The sequence below is a fragment of the Passer montanus genome, unplaced genomic scaffold (assembly GCF_014805655.1).
Source record: "Passer montanus isolate IOZ18808 unplaced genomic scaffold, ASM1480565v1 scaffold38, whole genome shotgun sequence".
NCBI lineage: Eukaryota > Metazoa > Chordata > Aves > Passeriformes > Passeridae > Passer > Passer montanus.
The window spans coordinates 6,877,923-6,905,098 of NW_024368596.1; the positions used below are offsets into that span (position 1 = coordinate 6,877,923).

The following is a 27,176-nucleotide window of genomic DNA, read 5'->3' on the forward strand; positions in this document are numbered from 1 at the left end:
CCGGGCTCCGCGGGGCTGCGCGGTGCCGTCCAGCCGGCACAGCACCAATTCTCCCTCTCCTCTCCCGAGCGTGGCAGAAAGCCGCTCACCGGCCGCGCTGATAAATGGGCGCAGCGGGACGCAAAGAGCCCTGGCAGCGGCCCCGGGCTGGCCGGGGCTGCCGCTCGCCGCCGGTGCCGGTGCCGGTGCCCGCCCGAGCCAGCCCGCCGGCAGGGGAGCACGCCGGCAGCTGTGCCCACAGCTGTGCCCACAGCTGGATCCCCTGGCCAGGCTGGGGCAAGGTTGTCCTCCCGAAGCTCGGGAGGTGGAATGGGAGGCAGGCTCTCGCATCGCTGTCAGCGCACACTTTCCCTTTTCCCCTGGGAGAAGCCGGTCATTAGGCTCTTATCCAGTGAAAGTGTAGGGGGGTTTAAAGCAGAGGTAGTATTCGTTTCTTTTATGTTGATGACATGTGCTTGAAATAATTACATGACTTGTACTTAGCACTTCCCAGCCCAGGGCATTAGAGAGATTTACAAGCAATTATGAAGCCTGCTGGGAAGATGCTTTTATCCCCATTTTGCAGATAGGATGTGGAAAATAAAGGTCGAGGGCCTGTTCTTGCTCCTTGGCCATGGACACAGAGATTGCAGCTGATTGCTGTCTCCGTGGAATGGGGCACAGGCAGCAACAGGCACCGCCACCGGAGCGGAGATGTGCGGGTGCCGAGACACGGAGCACCGGGCCGGGCCGGGCCGGGGCGGCTGCCCGGGGCTGTCGTTCGCCCCTCGGGGAGGAGGGACACGGCGAGAACGGGGCCACAGAGCGGTGCCAGGGAGATTGTGGGGAAGGACAGATGTCCTGGAGCAGCTGGACCGGAGGAGGGTGGGAGCTGCTGAAGGCGAGGGGATGGAGAAAGACGGGGAGAGAGGTGGGGAGCGCCTCTGGCCGGGCTGCCGTGAGCGCGCCGAGCTCTCCCGGAGGCGGGACGGGCCCCCTCCGGAGACGGGGCGGGAGCTGCGCCGCTCCCTCCCCGAGCCCCCGGGGACAGGGCTGTGCGCTGCTCGCAGCCCCGGGCCGAGCGGCGCCCGGACGGAGCGGGGCGGCCGCGGGCGGAGCGGAGCGACCCTTGGGAGCGGGGCCCTGCCGCGCCCCGGTGGGGTCGGGGACCCCCGGCCCCTGCTCGGGATTTGCCCGAGCCCCGCAGCCCCGAGCCCCGCAGCCCGAGCCGGGGGTCACCCTCGCACGGTGACGCGCTGGGAGCAGGAAAATGGGACCAAGGGAGAGGGGCTGGGAAGAGGGAGGCTCGGTGCCATCTGCCCCCGGCTCTCCCGGGGTGAGAGTTAGAGCTGGCTTCTTCCTTGAGCTGCTGCTCTGTGCCTGTTCTTCGCTGCTGGCTTTTCCCCCAAAGAACAAGATGGAGAAGTCGGTCGTGTTTCTGTGCCATCTTGTCCATTTTCTTCTAATAATCGTGGGGGAAGAAAAAAAAAAAAGTGAATCAAGGGCAGTTCAAAGATATGCATTATTGCAAACTTTTACAGTAATCTGGAAAAACCTGCTACAGCCTTGTCTTCAGAGTGGCTTATGGGGCAAATATAACAAGAGGATGCTTAAAAGAAAAACAATCATTCCAAAACCAGTGCCTGTTTGGAGTGCCATTTTAGCAGAAGCAATAGCCAGGCTATGGATAGCATAAATTTCTTTACAGCTCCCTAACGGAGCTCAGCACAGTGTTTTGGATCACCTTGTCTACTTATGTTGTGGTAAGCACTGCAAGTTTTGGGGTATCTGTTCGGGATAAATCACAGAGAAAAGGCTATTGCTGTCTCTTAAAAGCAGAGGTAGCAAAGCTGCCGTAGCTCGGCTGCTGTGCAGAGATCTGTACCAAGCTCAGGAGCACACAGGAAAATGATCTGGTGGGGAATACTTTGAGCAGAAATTAATGTTGAGGGAGAGGATTTTGTCAGAGCAGCCCTTCAGCAGCTGTTAGAGAGATACTGGGTATGAGCCTGTATGCTGAAGCAGCTGCAGGCATCCTTACAGAAGTACAAAACCATTTTCTCTCTACGTGAGTAGCAAGGTGTTTTCAGAGAAGGAAAAAATGTAATTAATAACCCAGTATAGAGCTGAGTGGAGGTAGTCACATTATCTCCTCAGTTTCACATCTCTTTTCAATACCAAGTTAGAAGATTTTGTCTGATTTTGTCTGAATTTGAAATAAAAGCTTTAAAAAATTTTTGTAATCTTATGAGGAATATTGGAAAGCTTTGAGAAAATTTCCAGTTGAAACCTTATGTTTCTGTTCTCTATTGAATGTTGGTGTGTGCCAGTTCTAAGCTGGCAAACAACACAGAAATTAAGAGTGAAAAACACGATGGTGCTGAAACAAGTACAGCATCTACAAATGGTGTTTCAAGACGCTCCTTTCAGAGTGGTTTTCGTGGTGACTTTTTGCAGCAGTTGTGATGGCAGTGCAGGAGCTCTGGTGGGGTGTGTGAGTGCCCAGAGCACCCTCCCAGCCATGCCCCGCAGCCACCTGCACCCACAGCCCACCCTGCCCACCGTGTAAGGAACGCGGGGCTGGGCTCCTTTCCCCTCTGCTCCTTTGCCAGCCACACTGTAGCAGTAATCAGAAGTTTGGTAATTCCATGGAAGCAAGATGGATTCATCCTTTCTCCCCTTTCAGAACTCATCTATGTAAGAAACGGCAAATTTTCTCCAGTTTTGGTCCCACTGTTATGGTTTTTTTGTGGAACACTTGCATTTAAATGGTTACATTGAAACAGAAGTGTGGCACAATGATAATATTTGTGAGGCAGTACATACAGAATAGCTTCGTCTCTTAATGATTTTTGAGTGATTTAGAAGCCTAGATTTTATATTATGTGGTAGATGTGGGAGAGTAACCCCAAATGTGACCTGCAGCAAACAGTCACATACCTTTATCTCCAGTCTGTAAAACATGGCTTGAAAGACCAAAAAGTTCATTGATAAAATATCCAGCCTCAGTCTTGGGGTTCTCTAGCAGTTATTTAATATTTTTTGTTTGAAATTAGCAACTATCCAGCTATTTATTCCAGCTGAGGACTAACCAGTTGTCAGGCTCCTTGCTCTTAGGACCAGTGATGTCCCAGTGGTGCAGTCAGAGCTGAGCTCTGGAAATGAGCAGAAGGTTTGTGGGTGGAGAGCTTTCCTTCCAGAGACAGCAGGGCAGTCAGAAGGGATGGGGCTTTATTTTATAAACCTCTCTGCCTTTCACATAGGGCAGGGAGGTTGGGCTGGATGACCTCCAGTGGTCTTTTCCAACCTTACCCTCCTGTGATTTCGTGCTCTCCTTCTGTTGGGTTTTTAAGCCCCAAGTTTAGCCCTTGTCTGTGATTTCAAGCTCATCTGTGGGTGAAATGATCCATCCCCGTGCCTGTGGCAGCTGTGCCAGCCCAGAGCATGGAGAGGGATGCTCCTGGGCACAGCTCCTGGGTCGGGCTGGAGCAGGGGTGGAGGAGCAGGGGGGAGCTGCTGTGCTGTTCCCTGTGCTTTTCCCTGTGCTTTTCCCTGTGCTTTTCCCTGTGCTTTGAGAGCTGTCCCTGTGGGAGAAGGGAGATCATCTGTAGCAGCCTGTGTGGGTTGGTATGGCTGCATCATTGTTGGGCTGAAAGGATCTGCTGGGCATAAATACAATCCTGCAGAAGGGCCTGTGGGCACCTGGGGCATCTCTGAGACAGAAAGGTCCCAGCAGGACCTGGTGTGCTCCTGTTTTTGGAGAATTTGGACAAGGGTCTTGTGCTTGGCTTGACCAAGTCTTCCCCCAGGGCCTTTCTGCAGGTGTTTCACTTTTACCTCGCTGTGCCCAGGCTGCCAGGGAGCCCTGGGCAAGGGGGGATGCCCAAGGTGGTTTGCTTTAGGGAATGCACTCCGCAGTGCTGAAAGCTGCTCCTTGTCCCTGCTGGAGAATTTGGACAAGGGGGTTGTGCTTGGCTTGACCAGTCTTCCCCCAGGGCCTTTCTGCAGGTGTTTCACTTTTACCTCGCTGTGCCCAGGCTGCCAGGGAGCCCTGGGCAAGGGGGGATGCCCAAGGTGGTTTGCTTTAGGGAATGCACTCCGCAGTGCTGAAAGCTGCTCCTTGTCCCTGGGACACATTCCTGCTCTTCTCTGAAACACCCAGAGAAGTGCTGGGAGCCTCTAAGGTGGGAACACCCTCACCTGCTGGCAGGGCCTGTTGGAGAGCCCCAGGCTGTGGGAATGGGGTGCAGGGTGGCCCCAGCAGCCCACAATCCATTATCCTCCCAGCCATTCTTGCAGGTGCTGGGTTGTATCTACACAATATATTAAATATGATCAAAAGGATTGTTCCACAAAGTGACACAAAGATGGCAAAGCACATGCAGACCAAACACGCCCCTGAAGATGTTGCTGAGTGTAGTGTCACAGCCAGCTTTCCTCTTGGCTGGTGGAATCACTCTTTTATGTTTATGCTCATTTGGGAGATCTATAAATATAGAAAAGAAAAAAAAAAAAACCTCTCATCATCAGGCAGCTGTAGATGAGTTTTACTAATCCACAAATTCATTATTCAAGCATCTAAAAATACCTGATCCTTGCTGAAAGTAGAGGAGAAGTGGCTGTTACTGGTGATGTCTTATTTGCATGGAAAACTGTGGATGCCTTATGATTACAGTCAAATTTCCCCTCTCAGAACAAGCAGCATGCAGTGGGGTTATTTAGCTTGATGCAAGTAGACAGATCAGAAAGTATATAAATGTCTAATGTGAATATTTCTCATTAGCTCAATTGCCCCAGGCTAGAGGGGCTGGGAGACTCCAGAGTATCTAAATGAGCTTTGCAGAGCTGCAGTTCTTAAGGCTCTCTTCACCTACGTCAGAGCAATGTTAGTGAAGGTGAAAAGTGACAGGCAAACCCAAAAATATTCTCAAGTCAGAGGAAGGGAAATTCACCGTGGCGTGGTTGGCAGTGGGAGGAGAAATTTGTGGTGCTGTGACTCTCCCCAGATGGAATCAGCAAATTCTGTTGTGTGTGTGTGTGTTTTTAGGGTCGTTCAATAGAAGAAAAAGAAATTCCCTCTACGTAACTGTGACTCTCCTCATTGTGTCAGTATTAATTCTAACGGTGGGCCTAGCTGCTACAACAAGAACCCAAAATGTGACTGTTGGAGGTTATTACCCAGGGGTTATTGTAAGTATAGAACTCCTAGGTAGGTCTAGAAAACTTATTGCCTACAAAGTCCCTTGTAATGCTGAAACTGTTATAAAGGGTGATTTTGTCCTGAATATTTTGCTCAGCTACTTCATCACCATTTTATTTATTTGTTTTATTATTATTTTGCACCTGCTGCACATTCCCATGCAAAAATCCCATCCAAGTGGCAGCTTCCTCTGAGCTTAGGTAAATAACTTGATTTTGACCTAGTGGTGAGACAGATAAATAGATTTTATGTCAGTTGAAGCAACTTTAGAACTTCTTTGTTTACATAGATCTCACTAAGCCCAGGCAGAAGTAAGGCAAAGAAGGACCTTACTGCCAAAAGGAGTTGAGAGACCAGGTTTTGAAATACTGGTAACACGAACTTGTGGTCATAAAGTTTACTTGCAGAAGTGTTTAACAAATTGGAGTCCCTGGATGAGGAGCTGTGGCAGCTTGCCAGGGGAGCATGTACATCAAAGCCACGAGCACATCCATTTCTTCTTTTTTGTTACCAGCAGCTGAAAATGGGAAAGAACCATCTTTTAGCTTCACATGGCTTCATTTAGAGAAGACCACTGGTGTCCAGCCATTAGATGTATGCTCTCTTACAGAAGCAGGAGGGGCAAGTGCTTCATGACCCTCCTGGCATGAGCAGAGGTCTGACACGAGCTGGACAGCAAGTCCTGCTCTGTTCCTGTGCCTGTCTAAGACATGCTGAAAAAGAAGCACTGAAATGCAATCAAATTAGGTGTCTCAGTAGATTAAATGCAGCCAGTAGCCCCAGCTAAAGCTCCTGGTGTAACAGCTGTAGGGTGCTGCACATTTGATTTGGAGCCTTGAATTTGGAGGCTTGAAACCATTCCAGAAAACCAGGTGGAGACTTGTTCTTGTCTTATTGCTGTTTGATTTATTTGCCATGCATTGCTGATCTCAGGGAGGTTTTTACTTTCTGTGCCCAAGTTCTTCTACAGCTGAAGAAGGGAAGCCTTTACAGCCATTGCAGTGTGGAACGTTGTTACAGATTATGTTTGGTCTCTTTGGTTTAGGTTTTCTGACTTGTCCCAGTATCTCCTGCATTTAGGCCTGATCTTTTTTAAAGAGAAGTACAGAAGGAAGGTGCTGAGAATGATGGCAGACTGGCTGCAGACTCTCCACACTTCCTCTGCACTGTGCCAGCCTGAGCTGAACCTCGTGCTTCAGAGCAGGTCCTGCAGGCTGATGCAAATGGGCAGAGTCTGCTGCTCACGTCCCCTTGACATCTCCCGAGCTATTTATGGTCCGGAACGTCAGCATCGCTTTCGCTTTCCTAAGGCTTGGGCTGCTCAAGGAATTAATGAAGTCCTGGACTTGGGAAGGGCGTTGAGTTCCTTCATTCAGAGGCACCCTGGCCATTTGTGTTTGTCACCAAATTCCCCACCTAGGTTCATTAATCTGCTCTGTGGAAATGTGTGATGACCTCACCTGTCTCGCTGCACAGGAAAACATTTCAGAGTGCTGCTGGATGCTTCAGAAGGTGCTTAAAATAGCTGATGTTTCATAACAGGCTGGGATTTCTCCCTTTACTGGGGAAAAAGGGCTGGCTGCAGTGAGTGAGTGTTCTGTGAGCTGTCCTCAAGCAGTTAGAGCCAGAAGTCTCTTTGTATGCTGGGTGACTTTGTGTGTGTGGAGCAGTTCCATGGCTGATGGAATCATCTTAGGGAACATAGAATCATAAAGTCCTAGGATACTCTGAGTTGGAAAACACCCATCAGAATAATCAAGTCCAACTCCAGGACAACTCCAGTTATCACACCATGTGCTTGAGGGCATTGTCCAAATTCTTCTTGAGCTCAGACATCAGATGTCTCATTGCTGCCATGCCTGAACCACCCTTCTTTCCTCCTTCAACTTGTGTTTCTTGGGCAAGCACCTCTTGTGCAAAGATGTTTGCTTCAATGCAGGGGACTATCTTCCCAGGCCTCTGCTTCCACAGAAGGACAGAACCAGGCACTGGAGACATTCCACACATCAGTAGGATTTTGTTTCTTGGGTTTTTTGAGGGGTTGAAATGGCTTGTTTGTTTGTTTGTTTTCTCTAGCAGCTCAGTTCCTCATTGATAGAACTGGAGAAGCTGAAGCAGAGGGTTCAGTGACATCCTGTAGCCAGTTTGCCTTCACCCTCCTCCATGAGCCCCCACACCTTCCCAGCTGCATCAGGGAATACCTGAGCTGTGTCTCTGTGGGAAATGTCCTCACCTGTGGCTGGATGACCGAGCTGGGGCAGGGGAGCCCAGAGCACAGCAGTGATGTTCAGCAGACAAGAGTAATGCTCAGGTGCAGAAGACAAGGAGCCCTGTGGGAGTGAGCCTGTGAGATAGGAGTGCTGCCTCCAAGTTCCAACAGCTGCCAGAATCTGTGTAAATTACTGATCTTTCTTAGGCTTTCACTGGCAAGCCTCTTCTGTGATGGTTCCTTGCCAAGGATGTTGGCTTGGGGCTTTACTCTGGAAAAGCACATTATCTTTGTGTCCTGTCCTCCTTTCAGACAGATCCCAGGGGATCACATCCACCAGCAAATAAATGATGTAACTGAGGAACATTACTGAGATCTCTTTGTCCCATCATAGAAGAATGAGTAGATCTTCCATTAGTGCAATGAGAATTTCTGTTAATGAGAATCCACCAGTTTATTTGGTCTTCATCTGCTGGATGTACAGACTTGCTCTAATTTCTTCTTTTTGAATTATCTTAAATTATCTAAAGAATTTCACCTTTTGTTTTGAGGCTGCTCTGAAACACCATGTGGATATTTCTCTTAAAGCTCAAAGAACACAAAACATTTTTCTTAGCATTTGCCTTAGGTGTGTGTTACCACACAAGTTCCTTCTGCTAAATATCACCAGATTGAAAATTACACCTGGATCCACATCACTGTTAATGCCTGGATCTCCCAAATTTTTTTTGCTTGGACTTGAACTATGAATGTGTCACTTTAGGAAGGTGGGGGTGTTGTTTGCCTAAGCTAAATCATAAGGTAAATAATGAGCCCAGAAGCACTGGCAGGTCAGTGTGGGGCAGTTCAGCAGTGCCCTAGGTCTCTGCCCTGCCTGTTTTCCCCCCCAGGGGTAAGCAGAGCCTGGCTTCACTGCAGTGCTTCCCACCATGAGCCTGGTGTGGAGCAGGGCTCTGCAGGAGCTCCCAGTGCCAGCCAGGCCCTGGGGAAGCAGAGCCTGCTCAGCTGCTCCCCTTTAATCCAGCTGCTCACTTTAACCCTGAGCCAGCTGCCCTCCCTGCCTGCACTGCAGCAAAGCTTGCTGGGCTGAAGCAGGGCAAGGGAAGACTGAAGGCCAAGTTTACATCACATCTGTGCCTGCTGATCTTGCACATGCCTCTCTCTGCCTGCTGGTACTGGATTCATCAAACCTTTGTTTTCTATTCCTGGATCTCAAAGTATTGATTCCAGGTTAGTTGACTCATTTTTGAACCACTGCAGCTTGTCTCATGCCTTGTTTTTCTTCCTGGGGAGTTGGCCAGCTATTAGGAATTCTCACATGGATCTTCACTAGCCCTTGGTCTGTTGTCTGGATTTGCACCTCCTTAGCATGACAGATCCAGCTGTAGGACTTTTCCAGTGTTTCTTATTTTGCCAGCCCATGGAAGTGGGGTTGAATATGCTCTACACCAACCAAAGACCTTTCTCAGCGTGCCACAATCCTATTTTTGCATCTCCCCTCCTAGTCCATGGTTCCCGCTTGAAGTCCCTGTTTCTGTGCTGGCTGGGGTGTGCTCTGTCCTAGAAACTTCTTCTTAGTGTAGCTTAAGGCTATGGAGAAAGGAGGTGGGAAATTGCTTTCCTGGCTGACTTCATTTCACTGAGCTGAGTGTTGTCAGTTACAGCAGCAAGGAAAGCTGCTTTTGCTGCAGTGCCTTTTTCTGTTGGGCCAGTGTGAGCTGTTCTGGTGGAACACCCTGGCTCATGCACCCTCACCCCTGGAAATGAGGCAGGAGTAAAAGACAGAAACCTGCTAAATCTTCCAAAGTTCATAAATTTCCTTTATTTCATGCTTCACACTGAGGAACTCTGAGTTGAGAACTGAGGTGGTTGCTCACAAGCTCAGTGAGGTCACAGAGCCTGGTCCTGGAGGATTTAGTGCACTGGTCCTGCTGGGTTTGCATCTGGAGGCTCTGAGTGTTTGTAGGGCTGCTCCAAGACAGCAATGCACATCCTCATCCACCAGCCATCCTCAGCATCACTGGGGGAATGCAATTCAGAACTCATCCTTTTGGTTTCTGCACACGCTTTTAGTGTCATGTGTGGGGTACACCTGATAGTTCCTGCTAGTGAGAGACTCCACTGATTTCTTGCTGAAGGAAGAGAGCTCACACATCAGCAGAATGTTCTTTTGCTGCTTCTGGATTTAATTGTGTTCTGTTTGTAAAATCTGTTGGGTATCATGCTGAACTACATGCTAACCATACCTTGTTTTTCAGCTTGGTTTTGGGTCGTTCCTTGGAATAATTGGATCAAACTTGATAGAAAACAAAAGACAAATGGTAAGTTCTTTATAAAAACTTTTCTTAAAAAATGGCAGTAACTCAAATATTGTGTGTAAAGAGTATTATTTTAGGTTTTCCTAACTCTTCCAGGGTAGTGTTGCATACCTCTTGAGAACTGGAGATGGTTTCTGGCAGCCTGGGAGCAGCCCCCTGTGGGCACTCTGCCTGCTGCCTGGCTGTCTCACTCAGGAGAGCTGAGAGCTGCAACCCCTGGGCTGTGCCTGCCCCAGGCTCTGGCAGCGGGATCCTGCAGCCTTGCTGAGACCCCTGCAGCCTTGCTGAGATCCTGCATCCAGCCTTGCTGAGATCCTGCATCCAGCCTTGCTGAGATCCTGCAGCCAGCCTTGCTGAGATCCTGCATCCAGCCTTGCTGAGATCCTGCAGCCAGCCTTGCTGAGATCCCTGCAGCCTTGCTCAGATCCCGCAGCCTTGCTGAGATCCCTGCAGCCTTGCTCAGATCCCGCAGCCTTGCAGGGATCCCCCAGCCTTGCAGGGATCCCCCAGCCTTGCTGTTCCGAGGCTGCAGGGCCCGGGGACGTGAGGCTGTCCCTGCAGCCTGTCCTGCTGGGCTGCTGCCTGCTTTGGCAGGGGTGGAGGGGCTCAGGGTCAGGTTAGCAGTGTGTTCTGCTGACCAGGGCTAAGGCAGGTTCTGCAAAGGCAGATGGGAGGAATTCCTGTCTAAATCCAGGGTCTGCCTTTGTGCTGCCTTTGCTTTGCAGGGCAGGAGAGGGTGAGGCTGACCCTGCAGGAGATGACATTTGCCTTTCCCACAGTCAGACAGGCTGCAGGGGAGGTGGGTTTCCCAGTGGATATTTTTGTTGTTTTCACCCTGGCTCTGCAAGAACAACATTTCCCTGTTCTTTCTGTCCTAGCAGGGTTTCAGCCTCTTGCTCATCACATATTAGCAGCATGTCAGTGTCTGGTTGAGCAATGACCACATTGTGCCAGTCCTGGACTCTTCACAGGAGTGCCCACAAGTGGCAGTGTGGCTCTAACTTGTTTGATTATTCTGAAGAGCCCTGCGTGGCCTGAGTTTATTCTTTTAATCTCTCTGTCATTTTGTGTCCTAAAAAACATTCATGACCCAGCTTTGCAGGGATTGCATCACTGCTGCCTGGGCTGGCAGTGAGCATGTCTCCACTCAGATGGCAGAGAGGACATGCAGTAGCTGTCACTTATTGTCCCTGTGCTGTAGTCACCTGTCCTCCTTACCCAGGAGCACTTCACAGTGGCAGCTTTGTCCACTGCATGTTTCTGTGATACCACTGGCCGTGGAGGATTTATTTTTTTCAGCCTCTCTGAACTTCCCCCGTGTCCTAGTTTGCTGAAAGGCAGCCTTGGTCTGGCTTGCTGTGCAGCTGAAGGCAGAAGAGCCAGAAGCAGCTTGTGCAGCTGTGTTCTCTGCATGTTTCTGTCTGTGAGGTGATGCTCAGTGTTTCTGTCAGTGTGGCTGATGGCAGAGCTAACCTGAAGGGGCACTGCTCCCTCCCCCAGGCTGCTGACAGGAACAGACCTCTCTGGTTTTACCCACCCAGGTGTACTGCCTCCCATGCCCTGCCTCTAGAAGGGAAGGGAAGGGCAGGGAGAGCTTTTGTGCCCATGGGCTGCCCAGGCTGCTCTGGCACACACCCCTCTGCCCACTCAGCAGCTTCCAAGTGAGGAGTCAGCAGTTTGCACACCTTTATGGAAGAGTAAGGACCAGCACCTTCACAGCCCATCTGGGGCTGCACCATCACCTGAAGGATGTGCAGGACACTCAGCCCAGGACACTGCTGCCCTATCCAAACCCAGTCTGTCTTTTGTTGTCTGAATGCTGCTTGGTGTGGCTGACTTCATCTGGAGTTACACGAGGGAAGATCAGTCAAGAATATCACAGGGCTCTAGAGAAGGACTTCTGCTTGCTACAGGAACAGTATTATCAACCCCAAATCAAAAATAATCTTGTTGGCAAGTTGAAAACTGATTTTTAAAATTAAATTTGTCAAGAAAATTAATCCACAAACACCAGAGGTTTATGTCCAGAAAGCAGACAGAGGAGTCCTGTTACTTTATTGAATAAAGGGAGAGGCCATGGGTCATTTCCCCTGGGGTCTCTCAAAATTTTTAGGGGACGCAGCCTCTCTTTTATCCTCATTTTCCAACCTCATTTCCCTCTCTCTTTCTGCACTGGCTGAGGTACATGAGAGGTACAGGTTTCCTGAAACACCTAATACTCCCTTCTAATGTATACCCCCTCTGTTTTTCTTTTTGCTTGTGTCTCTGTTCTTTCTCTCTAAATCCAGAGATTTAGCACAGTCTCCAGTGAGTAACAGTCTCTGTCAATTTGTGGAATTCCTATGGAATTTATGGTTCCCCCCATTGCTTCTTTCACCTCTCCATTTCTGGCCTTATCCACCATCAGGCCCACAGTTTGTTTGCAAAGACATTTCTTCTTTTTCATTCCTTTCCATTTGTATGTTTCTATTTGCTGTTTGATTTTTTCCTCTACCATAAATTCTCAGTGTTTGGTTTTCAGACTTTTCTTTCTACATCTGAGAGGGAGAAAACTGTATGTAAATAAAGTGAGCATCAGATACTTACCTCTTGGTAGGGCTGTTATGAAAGTATCATTAACTTTGTATTTATTTTAAACCACACATTAGCAGCTCCTGTCTATGAGCAGAGATGACTGACAAATTCCCTAATTGTATATATTTAGTGTTTGGCTCACTTCCCATCTCTAAGGCTCACGCTATGTAGGGCAAATATCCTCTTTCATGTGTGTATGAAACAAAAGAAAGTACTGAGAAAATCTAAACTTGCTACAAAATACCCTAAGCCATAAACCCTGTGTCTTCCACCAGAAATGGACTTTCTCTGCTTGTGTGGTTTCCTAGAGAGACAGTGAGACCTTGTAATGGATGGTTGGAGTTGGGATCCAGACCTGCAAAGGATGGGGCTGGGTGGGGAAGAAATGCAGGAGTTCACAGCTGACAGAAACAGGGTCAGTGTAGGATCTGATCATGGAAAATTTGTCACCTGCTGCCATCTGCAAGTGCTTTGTGGCACAGCATCGAATATTCCAGTAAAGCTTGTGATCATGACACCTTCATGTGCTCACTGGGATCCTTTCACAGCTCTGCAGGTCCAGTGCCTGTGCCTTGAATGCTTCCCTCGTCTAGAAAACCATCTTATTTTCTCTCATTTTTAAGTAAGCCATTTCCACTGCCCCGGGTGAGCCCTCTGGCATCTCCAGTCATTGTTCAAAATTATTTGGCCTGTACATGACTACTGGAGCAAAATCTGTTTTCACCTAGCGTGATGTAGATTAACACCAGTGTGATTAACCTAAAAATCCTGAGGTACTTTAAAAACACACATGGGATCCTTCTGCATTCTATTTGTCTGGGGGGTTGGCTTGTCTGAGAGCTGGAGCCTTGGGCAGTGGCAGGAGCCAAGGTTTTCAAGCAAACTTAGTACCTGGATCTTTAAAACAAACATCCCCAAGTCAGGAGACCTGAGGTATGTGTCAGTGCTGCCAGGCTAACTGTTAGCTTTGTGTTTGGGCTGTAGAGATTTTTACTACTGCTCACAGCTCCCCCATGACCACAGTCACCTTTGTACTCGTGGAGAAACAGTTTTTAACTGCTGCCAGCAACTGACACTTGAAGGTTTCAGTCACCAGAGTTGGAAAACCACCGGGGAGCTTCCTGTTCTTTACACTGAAATACTGTCAATATGCTGAAATAACGTATTTCAGTACACATGAACTAAGATTGAAAGCTGTTCCCCAGGCTGCATTTGTGACCCTGTCTGTCTGGATGCTGTGCTTGCCCTGCCCCTGCAGCCCTGCTGGTATGCCCAGTGTGCTGTGGCAGGGGTTGGGATCAGTGCTGGGAGCTCTGTGTGAGAGGAGCTGGTCAGGAGCCCGGCAGCTGGGGGCAGGTGTGAGAGGGGCTGGTCAGGAGCCCAGCAGCTGGGTGCAGGTGTGAGAGGGGCTGTGTCAGCCCTGCTGCAGGCTCCCCCAGCTGAGCACCGGCTCTTTGCCAGAGGTGCTGTTTGAAGTGGAGATTATTTCTGCTTTACCTGCTGAATGCTTTCATGCTAGTTTTAAGAATGGGCGGGATGGGCAGTGGAAAAGGATCATGCCTGTCTGACTGCCCTTCTCAAGCTGCAGGTGGAGGGAGGTCTCTCTCCGTGCAGCTCTGCGGTGGGAGCTGGGTGGGCTGTGCTTGCCACAGGTGGCACCCAGCCCAGCCAGGCTGCTCTGGGGTGCTCAGCACCAGCTGGTCACTGCCCTCTCTGCTCTCGTGGCTCTCTGCTTGTGCCTGCACCCAGGTGTTGCTCCCTGAAGGCGCAGTCCCAGCAGAGAGGTTCACACATCCATCTCCTGCCTCCTCACAGCTCGGGAAGAGTTCCCAGGAGGGTGAGGAGAGAAGGAATCCTCTGTCTCCCCAGGGGAGAGCTAAGGACAGCAGCAGCCAGAAGAGGAGGTGTATCCTCAGCCCTAGTTTAGCCTGTTGGACTGATGATAAAACCTGCATTACTCTATCGAGTCCCCAGAGAGCCAGCCTGGCACAGTGCTCCTGCTCTGCCCCGCTGCCCGAGCAGACACATCCACTGCCTTCAGCCAGAGCAGACTTTGGGGTCACTGATTGCTCCGGGGCTCATACCGTGCTCCGCAAATCCTCGTGGAGAGGGCACTGAGCACTGCAGAGGCAGCTGACACTTGGCTTTGTTTTCCTTTCTCAGCTGGTTGCATCGATCGTCTTCATCAGCTTTGGTGTGATCGCTGCGTTCTGCTGTGCCATTGTCGACGGTGTCTTTGCTGCCCGACACATCGTAAGTGCTTCCAGGAAAACACACTCCTGCAGTGCTTTTATCTAACAGAACAAGTGATGGTGTCTGCAAGCCTGTATCGGGCCACACCAAACCCTGTAGATATATAGCATGTGCTGAATGCTGCTTTAAATCACAAGCTTTAGAAAAATGTTATAATTTTAAAAAATAGCAGAAAGCACTAAGATCTTAAAGCTTTGCTTTGGGGTTTTTTTGGCTTTATGTGTTTATTATCAGAACACTTAAGATGTAATGTGAATTACAGCTATTGCCAAGGGACAAGATATGAGCAGTAGCATCTATTTTGTTTGAAATGTTGGCAGAGCTGGTTCTTAATGCAGAGTGAATCACGATGCTGTAGTAGAATGAAGCAATTTGATACAAAGCTCACTGAAGCATTACAGTATAAACAGGATACATTTGCAGTAGGTTCTCAGTTTCCATTTGGTGACTTAAAAAATTATGAGCTACTCCTGTCATGACCAATCACTAGTACAGTGGGATGTGCAGAAGCTTTAGTTATTTAGTTTTAGTTATTTATATTTAGTTATGTGCTTGCCCTGCACATAACTAAATATAAATAACTAAGAAATTATTTATTATAGAAATAAAAAGACCCAATTCCATTTCAGCTTGTTGATTGAAATTTGCAACTGCAAACAGGTTTTTGTCCTGCAGCTCTGCAATTTGATGACTTTTAAAAAAAAATTGGCAAAAAGGGATTAAAAAGACATATTTTGGAGTTTATTTGTATCAGAATGGAAAGGAATTTCAGAAGGTCAGAATTATCAGCTGGCTAGTTGTGCTCCTTGTGAAGCTGGCTCTTCTCTCCTGCCCCTGAGTATGCCAGTGGTGGAAGGGCAGGATTTGCTGGCAGAGCAAAGGGCAGCTCCTCTCACTCGTGTGATGGGTGTCTGTCTGTCTGGACGAAACCAGCAAGTCTGGGCCATCTGACCCCCTTTGAAGGGTGTAACCTCATGGGCTGGGCTGTGGCATGAGCTGGCAGCTCCTCCTGGCTGCTCTGGGGGTGGCTGCCTGTCTGAGGCAGCCAGAGCTGGGCAATTGAGATACAGAGCCTTTGGTTTCTGCCTCTTGGTGAGCAGATGGGCTTCTGGCCTCACTTTACCACCTGACAGTCCAAAAATGCCACCACCTTGCTGGAAACAAGCAAGCAAGGCTTTGTTCCTGCCACGCCAGCACAAAGGATTTTTCCTATTGCCAGCTGCTGCCACTGCCCTGCCAGCCCAGCTTTGGATCAGACACCTGGAGAGCCGGTCTGGCAGCTCTGGGAAGGGCTCCTGATGTGGATACACCTCTGGCATTGCTTTCCACCAGGATTTGCCTTGGAGATCCAGCTGCCACAAAGGGAGGCATTAGTGCATGTTTGCAGGCTGGAACGTTGATGATCCTCCAGAGCTTTCCCACAAGACACTGAAGAGCACAGGAAGGACAAATTTGTGAACAATTCATGAAAAATTGCTATGATTCAGCAGGAAGAACCCTCAGAAATAGGTCAAGCAGACCTGGTCTGTGTCTGTTCAGTTCAGGATGGCCACTATCACCCAAAGAGCTTGAGAGACTGCTGCTCCTGTGCTGGCTGTAACAATTTGATGCCTCCCAGGACCAGGGTTAAACATCCCCCGGGGCTCAGGGGACTGGGGTGGGGGCTGCAGAGATGTTGCTGCATTGAGGAGCTGGTGTGAGATCAGGGTTGTGGTTGATGCCCCATGTGTGAGAGGAAGACGGGTGGAGAGACACGAATCTTGACACCATGTTTCAGAAGGCTGGTTTATTATATTATGATATATATTATATTGAAGTGATACATTAAAAGTATACTAAAAGAATAGAGATAAAAGGATTCATGAGAAGGTTAGAAAGAACAGGAATGGACTGAATAACAAAACTTTGTGACTGCTCACAGCCTGGACACAGGTGGCTGTGATTGGTCATCAAGTGAAAACAATCCACATGGACCAATCTAAGATGCACCTGTTGGTAAACAATGTCCAGACCACATTCCACAGCCATCAGATAGTTAATTGTTTACATTTCTCTTCTGAGGCTTCTCAGCTAGGAGAAAAATCCTAGCAAAGGATTTTTCATAAAATACCATGGCTACACAGGGTCTCTCTGAAGTCTGGTCCCTTTCCCCAGCCCCTTGGGTGGGTTTGGTTTTGCTGCAGGCTGAGCTGGTGCTTTCTCTGTGCAGGACCTGCGGCCGCTGTACGCGGGGCGATGTCAGTACTACTCCAAGAGCACAACCCCACCAGAGGTGAGAGCCCGTCCTGCTGGGCCCTGCTGCTTGGAGCAGGTGGGGACCTGCTGCCAGCAGCTGCTCCAGTGGCCTGGAGGTCTGCAAAGAGAGGAGGGGTGGGAGGCCGTGCCTGGGCTGGGAGCAGGGTGCTGGGAGCACTCGGGAGGTGGGATCCCCTTGTATGCCCCAGCAGTGATGGAGCAGGTGGAGAGAAGGGCGTGTGGCATAGGAAAACGCTCCAGTTTCTCTAGGTCTTCAGCTGTGCATTCATAGCAGCGGGGTGGTGGGTTAAGGTTTCACAAAGCAATAATTTCTGTGTATATGAGCAACAAGTACCAGCCTCTGCACCTCTCCTGTTGTGTTCTCCAAAGAGAAGCCTGTTGGGTGTGGGTGAGCCTGCCACATACTGATGGTGTGTGGATGGATGTCTGTCTGCCTTTGGTGAGCACTGATTGTCTCTCAGAGCTTTCCTCACAAGTCCACAGGTAGTTAGGTGGTTCTGAATAACCATTATATACAAAATTAGAAGGCCTGCAAAGTTAAATGCTGCACATTTAGCAGTGTGGGAGTGGTCCACTCTCTTTTCAGGTCGAGGACTGTCCATGTGGACTCGGTTGTTACCACCTTCAGGCACGCACAATGAACCACTTTGGTCAGTCCTGCACCACTGTTGGAATCTGCTCTCAGCTTGGGCCGTGCTGTTGACAGCTCTCTGCTCTGCCTTGCCCTGGGGTGAGGTGGGTTGTTCCAGCAAGGCCCTGGCTGCTTGCAGGAGTTGCAGAACCTCCTTCCTCTGCAGGCACATGCTTGTTGTGTGAGCTCCCACAGCAGAAGAGATGCTGCTCTGCTCCAGCCAGTGCACCTCTGTTCCCATAGCAGGGCTTTGTGGGAGCAAGATAAGGAAAGAAAAATATGCCTGGGGCTTATGTGGAGATCACTGGGAATTCTACATGTAGAGCAGGCCAAACAGCAGCAGAAACTGTGTTTGGGGGTTGTGTCCTCCTGTGCTTTATGTATTTTTTTTCTGTATTCACACAGGCGGTCTGTCACCCACAGCGCCGTGCACCCTGCACACCGAAAATAAAAACCAACACCTGCTTCTGCTGTGACCTGTACAACTGTGGGAAGTAAGCCAAAAATGCCACTCCTGGCCGTGGGAGGGGAGAGCAGTGGTCATGCTGCTTGGCAATAGCTCGCAGCTCGTTTGCAGGATAGTTAATGGCAGTTGTTGTGGGAAGGGATCTTTAGCTGTGTTTGTTAGCAAGGAGGAGTCCCAGACAAAAGGTAACCAGGTAAAGGTGGGTGTGAAATACAGCAAGGCCATCCCAGCTGTGGGTGAGCATGCTCTGGGCCAGCCCAGCTGGAAAAATGAAGAGCACTTTCATGCTTGGTGTCCTCCTCAGGCTTTCTACCTATTGAGTATTGCTTATCTTAACACCTTCCTTCTCTGTTGGCACTGGGTTTTGGTTTTTTCTTTGACAATATTGAAGAAGCAAAAAAACTGGGACAGTGTTCTTCTTTACCTTGCCACCATTCCATTCTGGTGCCATCTGTGCCTTCATAAACCAGTGTCCTCTGCCCAGTGAACGTCCTCCATGCTCACACGGGGCTGGAAGGTGAACCAGCCCTGTGCAGTGAGTCAGGAGGTGGTTCCCAATCAAGAACCACTGCAGAGCAGTCACACCACTGAGACCTGGCTGCTGTGCCTAAGCCAGCTTAATTTACAGCATGCGCTGCTTGTACCTTGTGGAGTGTCCAATGCGTGTTAGCAAGGCATTAATAAATCGATTTTTTTACTGCTGGCTCTTGCCTAGGGCTGTTTCAGGCTTAGCATTTCTCACAGTACTTAGTTGGGCTGGCCTCCATTTAAATGATTGACTGTGGTGGAGGAAGATCAAAAGCTGCTGTTGGGAGAGGATGGGTGGTTCCCTGTGCTGGGAAGTGTGATCCCGGTCTCTGTCGGACTTTGTGTGTGTGAAAGAGGCGTGAAGCTCATGCTTTCCTCGAGTAGTTTACAGAATACAATCCCTTTTTACTCATACTTTCCTTGGGCAGTTTACAGAACACAATCCCTTTTTACTAGCTGAAGAGAGGATACTGATTAGAGAGAGAACTGATTGGAATGGAATGGAAAAGCTAGAAACTTTTCTGTATTTCTTTTTCTTTTGTTTTTGTTAGTATTTTGTTTTTTTCCTCAGTCCTGGTCCTGGGGCCTGCCCCTGACCCACTTTCCCCTCTCTGATGAAAGATACCAGTTGTTGCTGCTTCAGTCTTGCTTAGTACCACGCAAACATCCTGCACTGAGGGGGTGCAGGATGGTGTCTCAGTGAGAGGCACGGACACTCAAGACTGGTTAGTGCACATGTAAAGGATGGAAACCATGGCAAACGTGACATCTTGCATTCTTCCTGATGCTGGCACCCCTGGCTCTGGCAGCACGGGACCAGCCCCTTCCCGCTGATCAGGACATGCTGAACAATGAGGGATGTTCTCCCGCACACGTTCTCACACATCTCCATGGGAAGGAGCACTTGCAAACAGCACAATCAGCTTTTATTGTTAGAGGGTCACCGAGAGCTCAGGTTACACAGAGGTTGTGCCAGCCAGAGCACACGTTTTTGTAACCTGTGGTGCCTCGGTTCTGTCTGAAATCCTCACCTCGTGATGTTCCTGCAGTGGCCTCCTAAAATGAAATGTGGGAGTAAAAAGGGTAAAGAGGCAGAAGTTGTGTAATCAGCAGAGGAGGGTGACTCTTGTGAAAGGGGGCAGTTTCCTGCAGGCCTTGTGGAGTCTGCTGAACGTGGATCTCCTGCTTCTTGACCCTAAATATGAGCCACTTCTTCCCCCTGTCCTCAAAGCTCTCATGTGCTCTGAGCCTAGCCCTGTGTGTGAGCTGGCAGATAAGTCATTCCTAAGCTCCTGGTACTGTTTGTCCCTGATAAATATGTTTTGCTGTAGGCCCTGGACTGCATGTGGTGAGCTGTGCTGAAGGCCAGCCTGTTCCCCACCCGCCTCAGAGGTCATTCCCGAAGAATTCCTCTGCAAGGCCTCAGCCCACGTGCTGCAGGAGTTGCTTTTCTTTTTCCAAAATAATGACCTGACCAGATTTGGCCGAGTTTTCTCTCTCTTTCCTGCACGTGGAAAAGGTTCGGTGTGAGCAGAAAGAGGAGGTGCCAGGCTCCAGCAGCCCGGTTGCTGTGGAGCAGTGAGGGGCTGGTGGCTGGAGCAGGGCACGGAGCTGGAGCTGCTTGGTGGCCAAGCCCTGGGAGCCAGGCAGGAGCTGTGCTGGCCCTGTGCTGGCCCTGCCCGTCCCACCCAGCTGCCCCGGGGCTCTGGGGAGCAGCCAGCACTGCCTGGGGGCAGCTGCTGCTCCTCGGGCACAGCCTCATTTCCCTTGATAATTCCAAGACCGGTTTGTCCTTGGTAAGCCTCCAGGACCTCTGTGGAGATTTCAGATGAAAGAAATAACAGGCAGGTTCAGACACAAAGTCATTTGTGCCAGTATTTTTTTCAGAACTCCTTTTGTGCAGGGAGATCATGGAGCCACAATCACAGGGTCCAGGAGGCTTTATCCCCACTCCCCTCCCTCGGTAGGAAGGTCCAGGTTATCACTGAGCTGCAGAATGCATTTTACTGTCCAGCAGAACTGCTTGGGTTTTATGATATGTGGTGCATTTTTATCATTACTGTTGTTTTTTTCCTAATCTAGCAGAGTAGAGATTTCTGGAGGGTACTATGAGTACATTGATGTCAGCAGCTGCCAGGACATCATCCACCTTTACCACTTGCTCTGGTCAGCAACAATTCTGAACATAGTCGGGCTGTTCCTAGGGATCATTACAGCAGCAATACTTGGAGGCTTTAAAGACATGGTAAGAGGATATCAATTCCTTGACACATTAAAGAAAACAAATCAGACAAATTACCTTTAAAAATAATTATGGAAACTATTGGTATTTCAGTGCAAATGATCTATGCATTACTTCAGTCAGGGTGGGAAGAAGGGCAAGAAATAACTAACAAAAAAGTGAAAGTGATTCACTTTTCTGAACTTGTCACCACCTGAGCACAATTAGAAAATACTAATAGAATTGGGAGACTGTATTTTCAAAAGGAACCATCAGAGAGGCACTGGCAATACCAGGGTGATTGAAAATAAACTTTCTTAAAAATTGATCTTCCTTTTCATAGTGTTCACATTCTACAAGGAAAAGTGTGGTGGTTGCTCATTAATTGTTGATTTTGTAGTTTAAGCAGCTGTGTTAGGCTGAAACTCTCCATCTGATTTCATCATGGTGCAGAACCTGAGAAGGTGAACTGGGGATCAAAACCAAACTTCAGATAATGAAAAAAATACTGTTCTAACAGTGTGAGCTTTGAAATAACTTCACTTAACCAGGCTGCCTGTTACCTTCCATATGGTGCAACACAACAGCACAAATGAAGGGATAGAACTGAATGTTCAACAGATACATTTGGGGCTTTTTCAGTCACTTGTGACTCATTTGGAATAACACAAAAACATTCACACAGAATCACAACAAATCTCACAGAAAAGAGATTTGTTGCCTTGGCTAAGTGTTTTTCTTACAAAGAAATCTTGGGCCCTGCACTAAGAGTACGTTGTTTCAGAACTCTGATCTCTTTTCAGACTCACCAATATCTTCCCAAATAAAACAGGAGACGTTCCCAGCTGTGCATCACAGCCCTTTGACGTTTGACCCACACCAGAGAGCCTCTGCAAACAAAGATGTATAGAAATGAACAGCAATGCACAAAATGCACCAAATAACAGAGTAATTTGGAAGTAATGAATAACTTCTCCTACTTGTGAAGAAGTAAATCTGTCTTGGGGGAGTACTGGTGTGCACTGGGCTACTGCCAGCTTGTTGTTTGGAGTCTGAAACAATCAGGGCTGTGGAACAAAGTGACCTTGGAGCGTAGCTGCTGCCTGAGAGGGAGCTGGATTGCCAGTTGCTAATTCAACAGAGTTGACATCTGAAGACACAGTGCTCCTTTAAATAATTTCTGCTTTCATTCAGCTCTCAGCTTTCTGTGACTGGGTTTGCAGCCTCATACTCTCTTCTTTTTGTTTTGGTAGACTCCTTCCCTCCCTACGCTGAACTGCAGTGTTGAAAATGCACACCCTTCAGTGACCTACTACTCCAGGCCACAAGTGACATCTTACAACTCCTACTACCACAGCACTCCTCACCTGCCTCCCTACTCTGCTTATGACTTTCAGGTGGGCAGCATTACAGGCTGTTTCCTTGTTTAGCAGCAAGGTTAAATCCAGCAGTCTGCAGGACTCTGGGCCTGTCTTCCTGTCATTCACACAGTTTAATTTTCTTGTTCCTGCAGAAAATACCAATTTTTTCCTACTAGGCACTGGTCCTTGGCAGTGCCCTCTCTTACTAAGGCAGTGTTTTCCTGAAAGTTGTCCTTGAAGTGAAGGCAAGAGGGAGGACCTGCTGCCTGCCTGCCTCCCCATCACTCACCAGTAGAGATCACATTAAAAATAGGCACTGCCTCTGGCTGCAATGTTCTGAGGAGAGAGGCAAAGCCAGGTGTTCAGGTACTGGATTTTATTAGGCCAGCTACTGTCTCTGAGAGAAATGTAGAGCTTTTGGAAACAAGCTATTTGAGCTCCTGAAGACACGAGATGACTGAAAAGCTATTTTGTTGTGGTTATTTTCCACATCCTTCAGCTGGCCTAAGAGGGGTCCCTGCAAACATCCCCTCTGCTTTAATGCCTCCCTTCCTCTTTGAGCTATGGAGCTGTGCTGTTGGAAACAGCAATTTCATGTGAGCCTTGCTGTCAACAGCACTTTCACTTGCTGGAGCAGATGAGGACATTTCCTCCTCTGCTCTTCTGGTAGGTGGATGTTGTCACGGGGGTGATGTTAATTAACACATCACACCACCACCAGGACTGGAGACTTTTTGTTTAATTAACAAGAGTTTAAGAACTTGGTCATCACCAAAGAGGTGTGCTCTGTGATAGGCACCATGTCCCTCATCTGAGCCATGCAGAGGTAACACAATTCTAAACCTTCCTGGGTCTGCTGCTAGTGCCACTGGACAATGCTGTTGTCAGGGCTCCTCATTATAGTTGAACACTTAAGTCAGAACTTCTAGGATGTATTTGTGACCCATTTGTGAGATTAATGAAGCCCAGGACACTCCCTGGTGCTGTGTAACTTCCTGCAGTTACAAAAATGCCAGCCTCAGTGCATGCCAAAGCAAGCTGTGCTACAAGTCCTTTTCTCAGCAGTTCTGAGCACTGTCTGGCCCAGAGCTTGCCAGTGTGGCAGCCCCAGCCCTGCAGAGAGCCCAGCGTGGGTGATTTCCCTGCTTTGGACCTGGAAGTACTGCTGGGCTCTGCCAACACAGCTCAGCCAGACACATCAGAGCGTCTGGGTCTCACTGCTGTGAGCACAGGTGTTGGCTCAGGAGATGGCACAAAAGCTGGGCATAAATTCAACTCATCTAAATTTAACATAGCCAGGTCCCTCTTTAACATGAAATTCCAAGTCTGAGCCCTGCATATCTTCCAGGGGACTTGGGGCCTGCAGGGGAGCACTAGCTGAGCTCTGCTGTGGAGACTCCCTTGCCTTGAGCCCCACTCTGCTCCAACAGTGACCCTGAGCCCTCTCCCCTGACATCCCCAGCACGAGGAGCACGCCCAGCCATGCCTCTCAAATCCCTTCCAAGGGATGCACTCCCTCTGGAGCAACCATGCTTCCCACTCATTCCACACATTTTTCACAGGAGAAAAACAACACACCAGAATTCCTAAGGAAGCCTGGGCCCTTGCAGAAACCTGGCTTTCACACACAACTCTGAAATGGCAGACCCAGTTCTCTGGTTTAGAGCGGCTCATTCATTGTTGCTACTGGCTGGTGTGTGACACCCAGGATTTGAGAGGAACTCATCAGTTTTCAGTTGAAATGCAGGAGAACACAGAAGTGATGAGATTTTTCTTTTAAATATCTTCAATTTTGGATCTAAGGAGCCTCATTTTTCAAAACTGTTACTTACAGGCTGTGCTCACTCTGAATGCAACAAGTTATCTGAAGTGTTATTTGTATGTACACCACCTTGAAATGTTAATTTTGAACTGTTTGGTAATGAAGTATCACTTTGATAAGTTTCCATTAGGAAATGGTTACATTAGAGCCTTTGCTGTCTCCCTGCAGCATTCCAGCGTGTTTCCAGCCTCCACTCCTTCTGGCCTCTCGGATGACCCCCAGTCCCTGTCACCATCTCCCAGCTATATGTGGGCCTCCAATGCACCACCTCGTTACTCACCACCCTATTTCCCACCCTTTGAGAAGCCACCACCTTACACGCCATAAAGAACGTGGGAAAGAAGAAAAAACATATTTGCCATCAAAATAAGTGTGAACATTTTGTATTTATATTTTACTGTGGGAGGGAGCAGGAGAATTGCAAATTAAAATATTGGATTGGACTGTCCTTTTTTGCGAGACTTATTTCAGAAGTTTTAATGATGGCCTGTGACAAAGGGGACAGACTTCTGATGTTTTAATGAGTCACTGAGTAGCAGGTGACCTAAATTTCAGCCTCTTTGCTTCATGTAGTCCTTGATTTTTAATCAAGTGATCCAACACAGATGACAGATTCTGGTCTGCCTTACTCCATCTTGTGCCAAGCTGAAGTAAGGGTAGCCAAGATCAAGAGTTGCTAGAGATTATCAGTCTGTTTGAGGTGAGGGTGCTTGCAGACAGCACCACTCAACACTGGTTTTGTTTGGTCCCTGGGCTCCAGTTGCTGGGATTTTGGCTGTGAGGACACAGGACCTAGCTCACGTCACTCGTTGGCCCAACACACTGGAGAAATTTTGGGGGAAACTGTGACAGTGCCTCAAAATGTAACCCTGTTGAAAAGGATAACATCATAGGACAGCCTCATGCATGTGTAGCAAAATAATCAGAATATTGGTTTTTTGAGGGGGGGCAAGCTGTTTTTATTTCAGGTTGCTTCTTAAGATAAAAGATGAAATGGAGTTCTCTCTCTCTGAATTCTCTGTAAGTAATGCTGAAGTCAAACAGTTTGGGTGGTTGCACTGCCTAAATTGTCCTTGTATTCCTATAAAAATATCAGGAACCCTCTACAAATCACTGAAACAGTGCAGTAAAAATGTTATTTATTTATTTATTTGTTTGTTTACGTTTCTGTGGTTGGGAATTTCTTTTTAAGCTTGTATTTTTAACTTTTTTAATGGACTGAATCAGCACCCTGAATAAGCACTGGTTTAGTAGCTGTATTATGGGCTGCACATAAGGAATATCCACTACTAGTTTTCCAAGATATAAGTCTCACACGGATGAAATTCAACACCCTGTAATATAGGACAAACCTGAGGAATTTGCAATTACTGTTGTGACTTTCATTTAATCTTCAGCTGATGACTGTGCTGATTGATCTAGATTCCAGCAGATTTTGCATGCATCTTGCATAACAAAAGGTCAGCTTTGATATGTGACACACTGACCTCTAAAGTGTGGTTCTACTCCAGGAAGTGATTTCAGATGACAGTGTTCAGATCTGACCTGCTCAACCTGAGTGTTCTCAACTGCTTACTTCAGGGATAAAAGCAACATTAACATTTTACTCCTTATTTCCCAAAGATATCATTTCCTTGGCATCAGTTTGTTGACCCTAGTCCTCAGTTGCCTTCCTTTACTTGCAACTGATGCAGACAAAAAGGTACCTAAAAGTTCAATCTGGCTTTCAGAATCAAAATGGAATACATGCTGGTGGGTGGGGGAGAATCCAGTTGGATTTTAAACTGTGGCACCTACTTTTAATCTATAAAAAATATTAAGATGCTGTCAACATGGAAAACAAACACTGAAGTCTCTGATGTCACTTTTCAAAGTACACCCACACTTTATAATGCTGTTTTAATCCTATGCATTTGCAGAGCCTTTAGGCTAGACTATGTATTAACTTCATCATTTCCACTGTCAAATACTAATCAGTATGTTAGTTCATTAAAGGATGACACTTTATCCAGAAGCAAGCATGACTTTTCTCCAATAAGAAGGGAAAAACAAACAGCTGGAGAAAGGAATGCAGCTCACAGGATTTAAAGCAGTAGTGTATGTAGAACATATCCTGGTGGCATTTTGTTTTACTATAGAATGTTGAAGTGCAGCTCCTATAAATTTGTGTACTGGAAATAAATTTATATACTGGGGCATCCTCCATTTTATATTACATTTTATTGAATTAAAGATATAAAGAATCTCTGGATAAAGAGATCATGGGCAAATTCAAAACAGACAGTACTTCTCTTGATAAAACTCCCCACAAAACTAGAAACAGAAGGGCACATTAATTTACTATCAGAAAACATCTTATTGCTTTATCTTTGAAATAAAAGCTAACAGTCCTGTCCCGCTTCTGACAAACACTGTACCATTTGTGCCTGTCAACCAAATAGGGCTAGAAGGACTAGGGGACACCACAGGACAGGACTGAACATCCTGAAGAGAACACAACCTAGTGGCAGAGAAACAATTAGGAGATTAATTGTGTCATTGGTTTTGAGTTGAAAAATACTAACCTTAGGAAATTATCCAAATTCTCATTTTTTTCTAAGGAATATTTTAGCAAAAATTACATTGCTGCTTTAAATTCACTATAAAAGGACAAGTACATTTTCACATTTAAAAACTTAGTGGTGGTATTTTCTGTTGAATTACCTGTTTCATTCTGCTTGAGTAAAACAAAGCATTTAATGTAACTGCAACATTCTGCACTGTATTTGTCATTTCTTATGAGAATGTCAAGTTTGTGACTCATATGTACCCTTTTATTACTTTGCCAAAGTTAAATAAAACTGTGTGACTTTTGTAAACATTTACCAAATCTATTTTACATTTTAGCAACCTTCCTCTTTTACAAGCATCTTAAAGGTTATTTAAAAAAATAGTAAAATTTATGTTAAAAAATCAAAGCAAAAAACCCCCCTCCAAAAAAAAAAACAAAACAAGAAAGAAAATCTCTGTTCATTATATTTGAGACATATTTCTACCAGGATTAGCCAAAAACTCCTTCAGTTCTGTTTTTGAAGGCACTCATGCCCCCACATTTGATAATTCTGTAGTTTTACCATAACATGATGCTCTGACCTCAAGCCCTCTAAAGTTACTGCTGCTGGTTTTTCCCTTCACACAGATCTGACTAATCCAACCAGTGCAGTCTCAGTGTCTCCTTTGCTTACTTTGAGCATATTCTGTCCTGGTGATGTCAGAGAAGCCCTATGTCAAGGAGATGAAGGCATCTAGAACATAATTTGGTATGTTAGTTATTAAATAGCATTCCTGCATGCAATAAGAAGTCTACACAAAGTGAGTG

General features: G+C 47.6%; 1 protein-coding gene across 1 annotated transcript; it reads left to right on the top strand.

The window, feature by feature from the left end:
- Positions 1 to 693: 693 nt before the first annotated feature.
- TMEM255A (transmembrane protein 255A) lies at positions 694 to 26,682 on the top strand. Its single transcript, XM_039717264.1, has 9 exons — positions 694 to 1,135; positions 4,889 to 5,169; positions 9,647 to 9,709; positions 14,444 to 14,533; positions 16,743 to 16,805; positions 17,826 to 17,914; positions 20,497 to 20,659; positions 21,889 to 22,032; positions 23,987 to 26,682. Exons 1-9 carry the CDS (start codon positions 694 to 696, stop codon positions 24,143 to 24,145), a joined length of 1,494 nt encoding a protein of 497 aa, XP_039573198.1. The 3' UTR covers positions 24,146 to 26,682.
- The last annotated feature ends 494 nt before the right edge of the window (positions 26,683 to 27,176 follow it).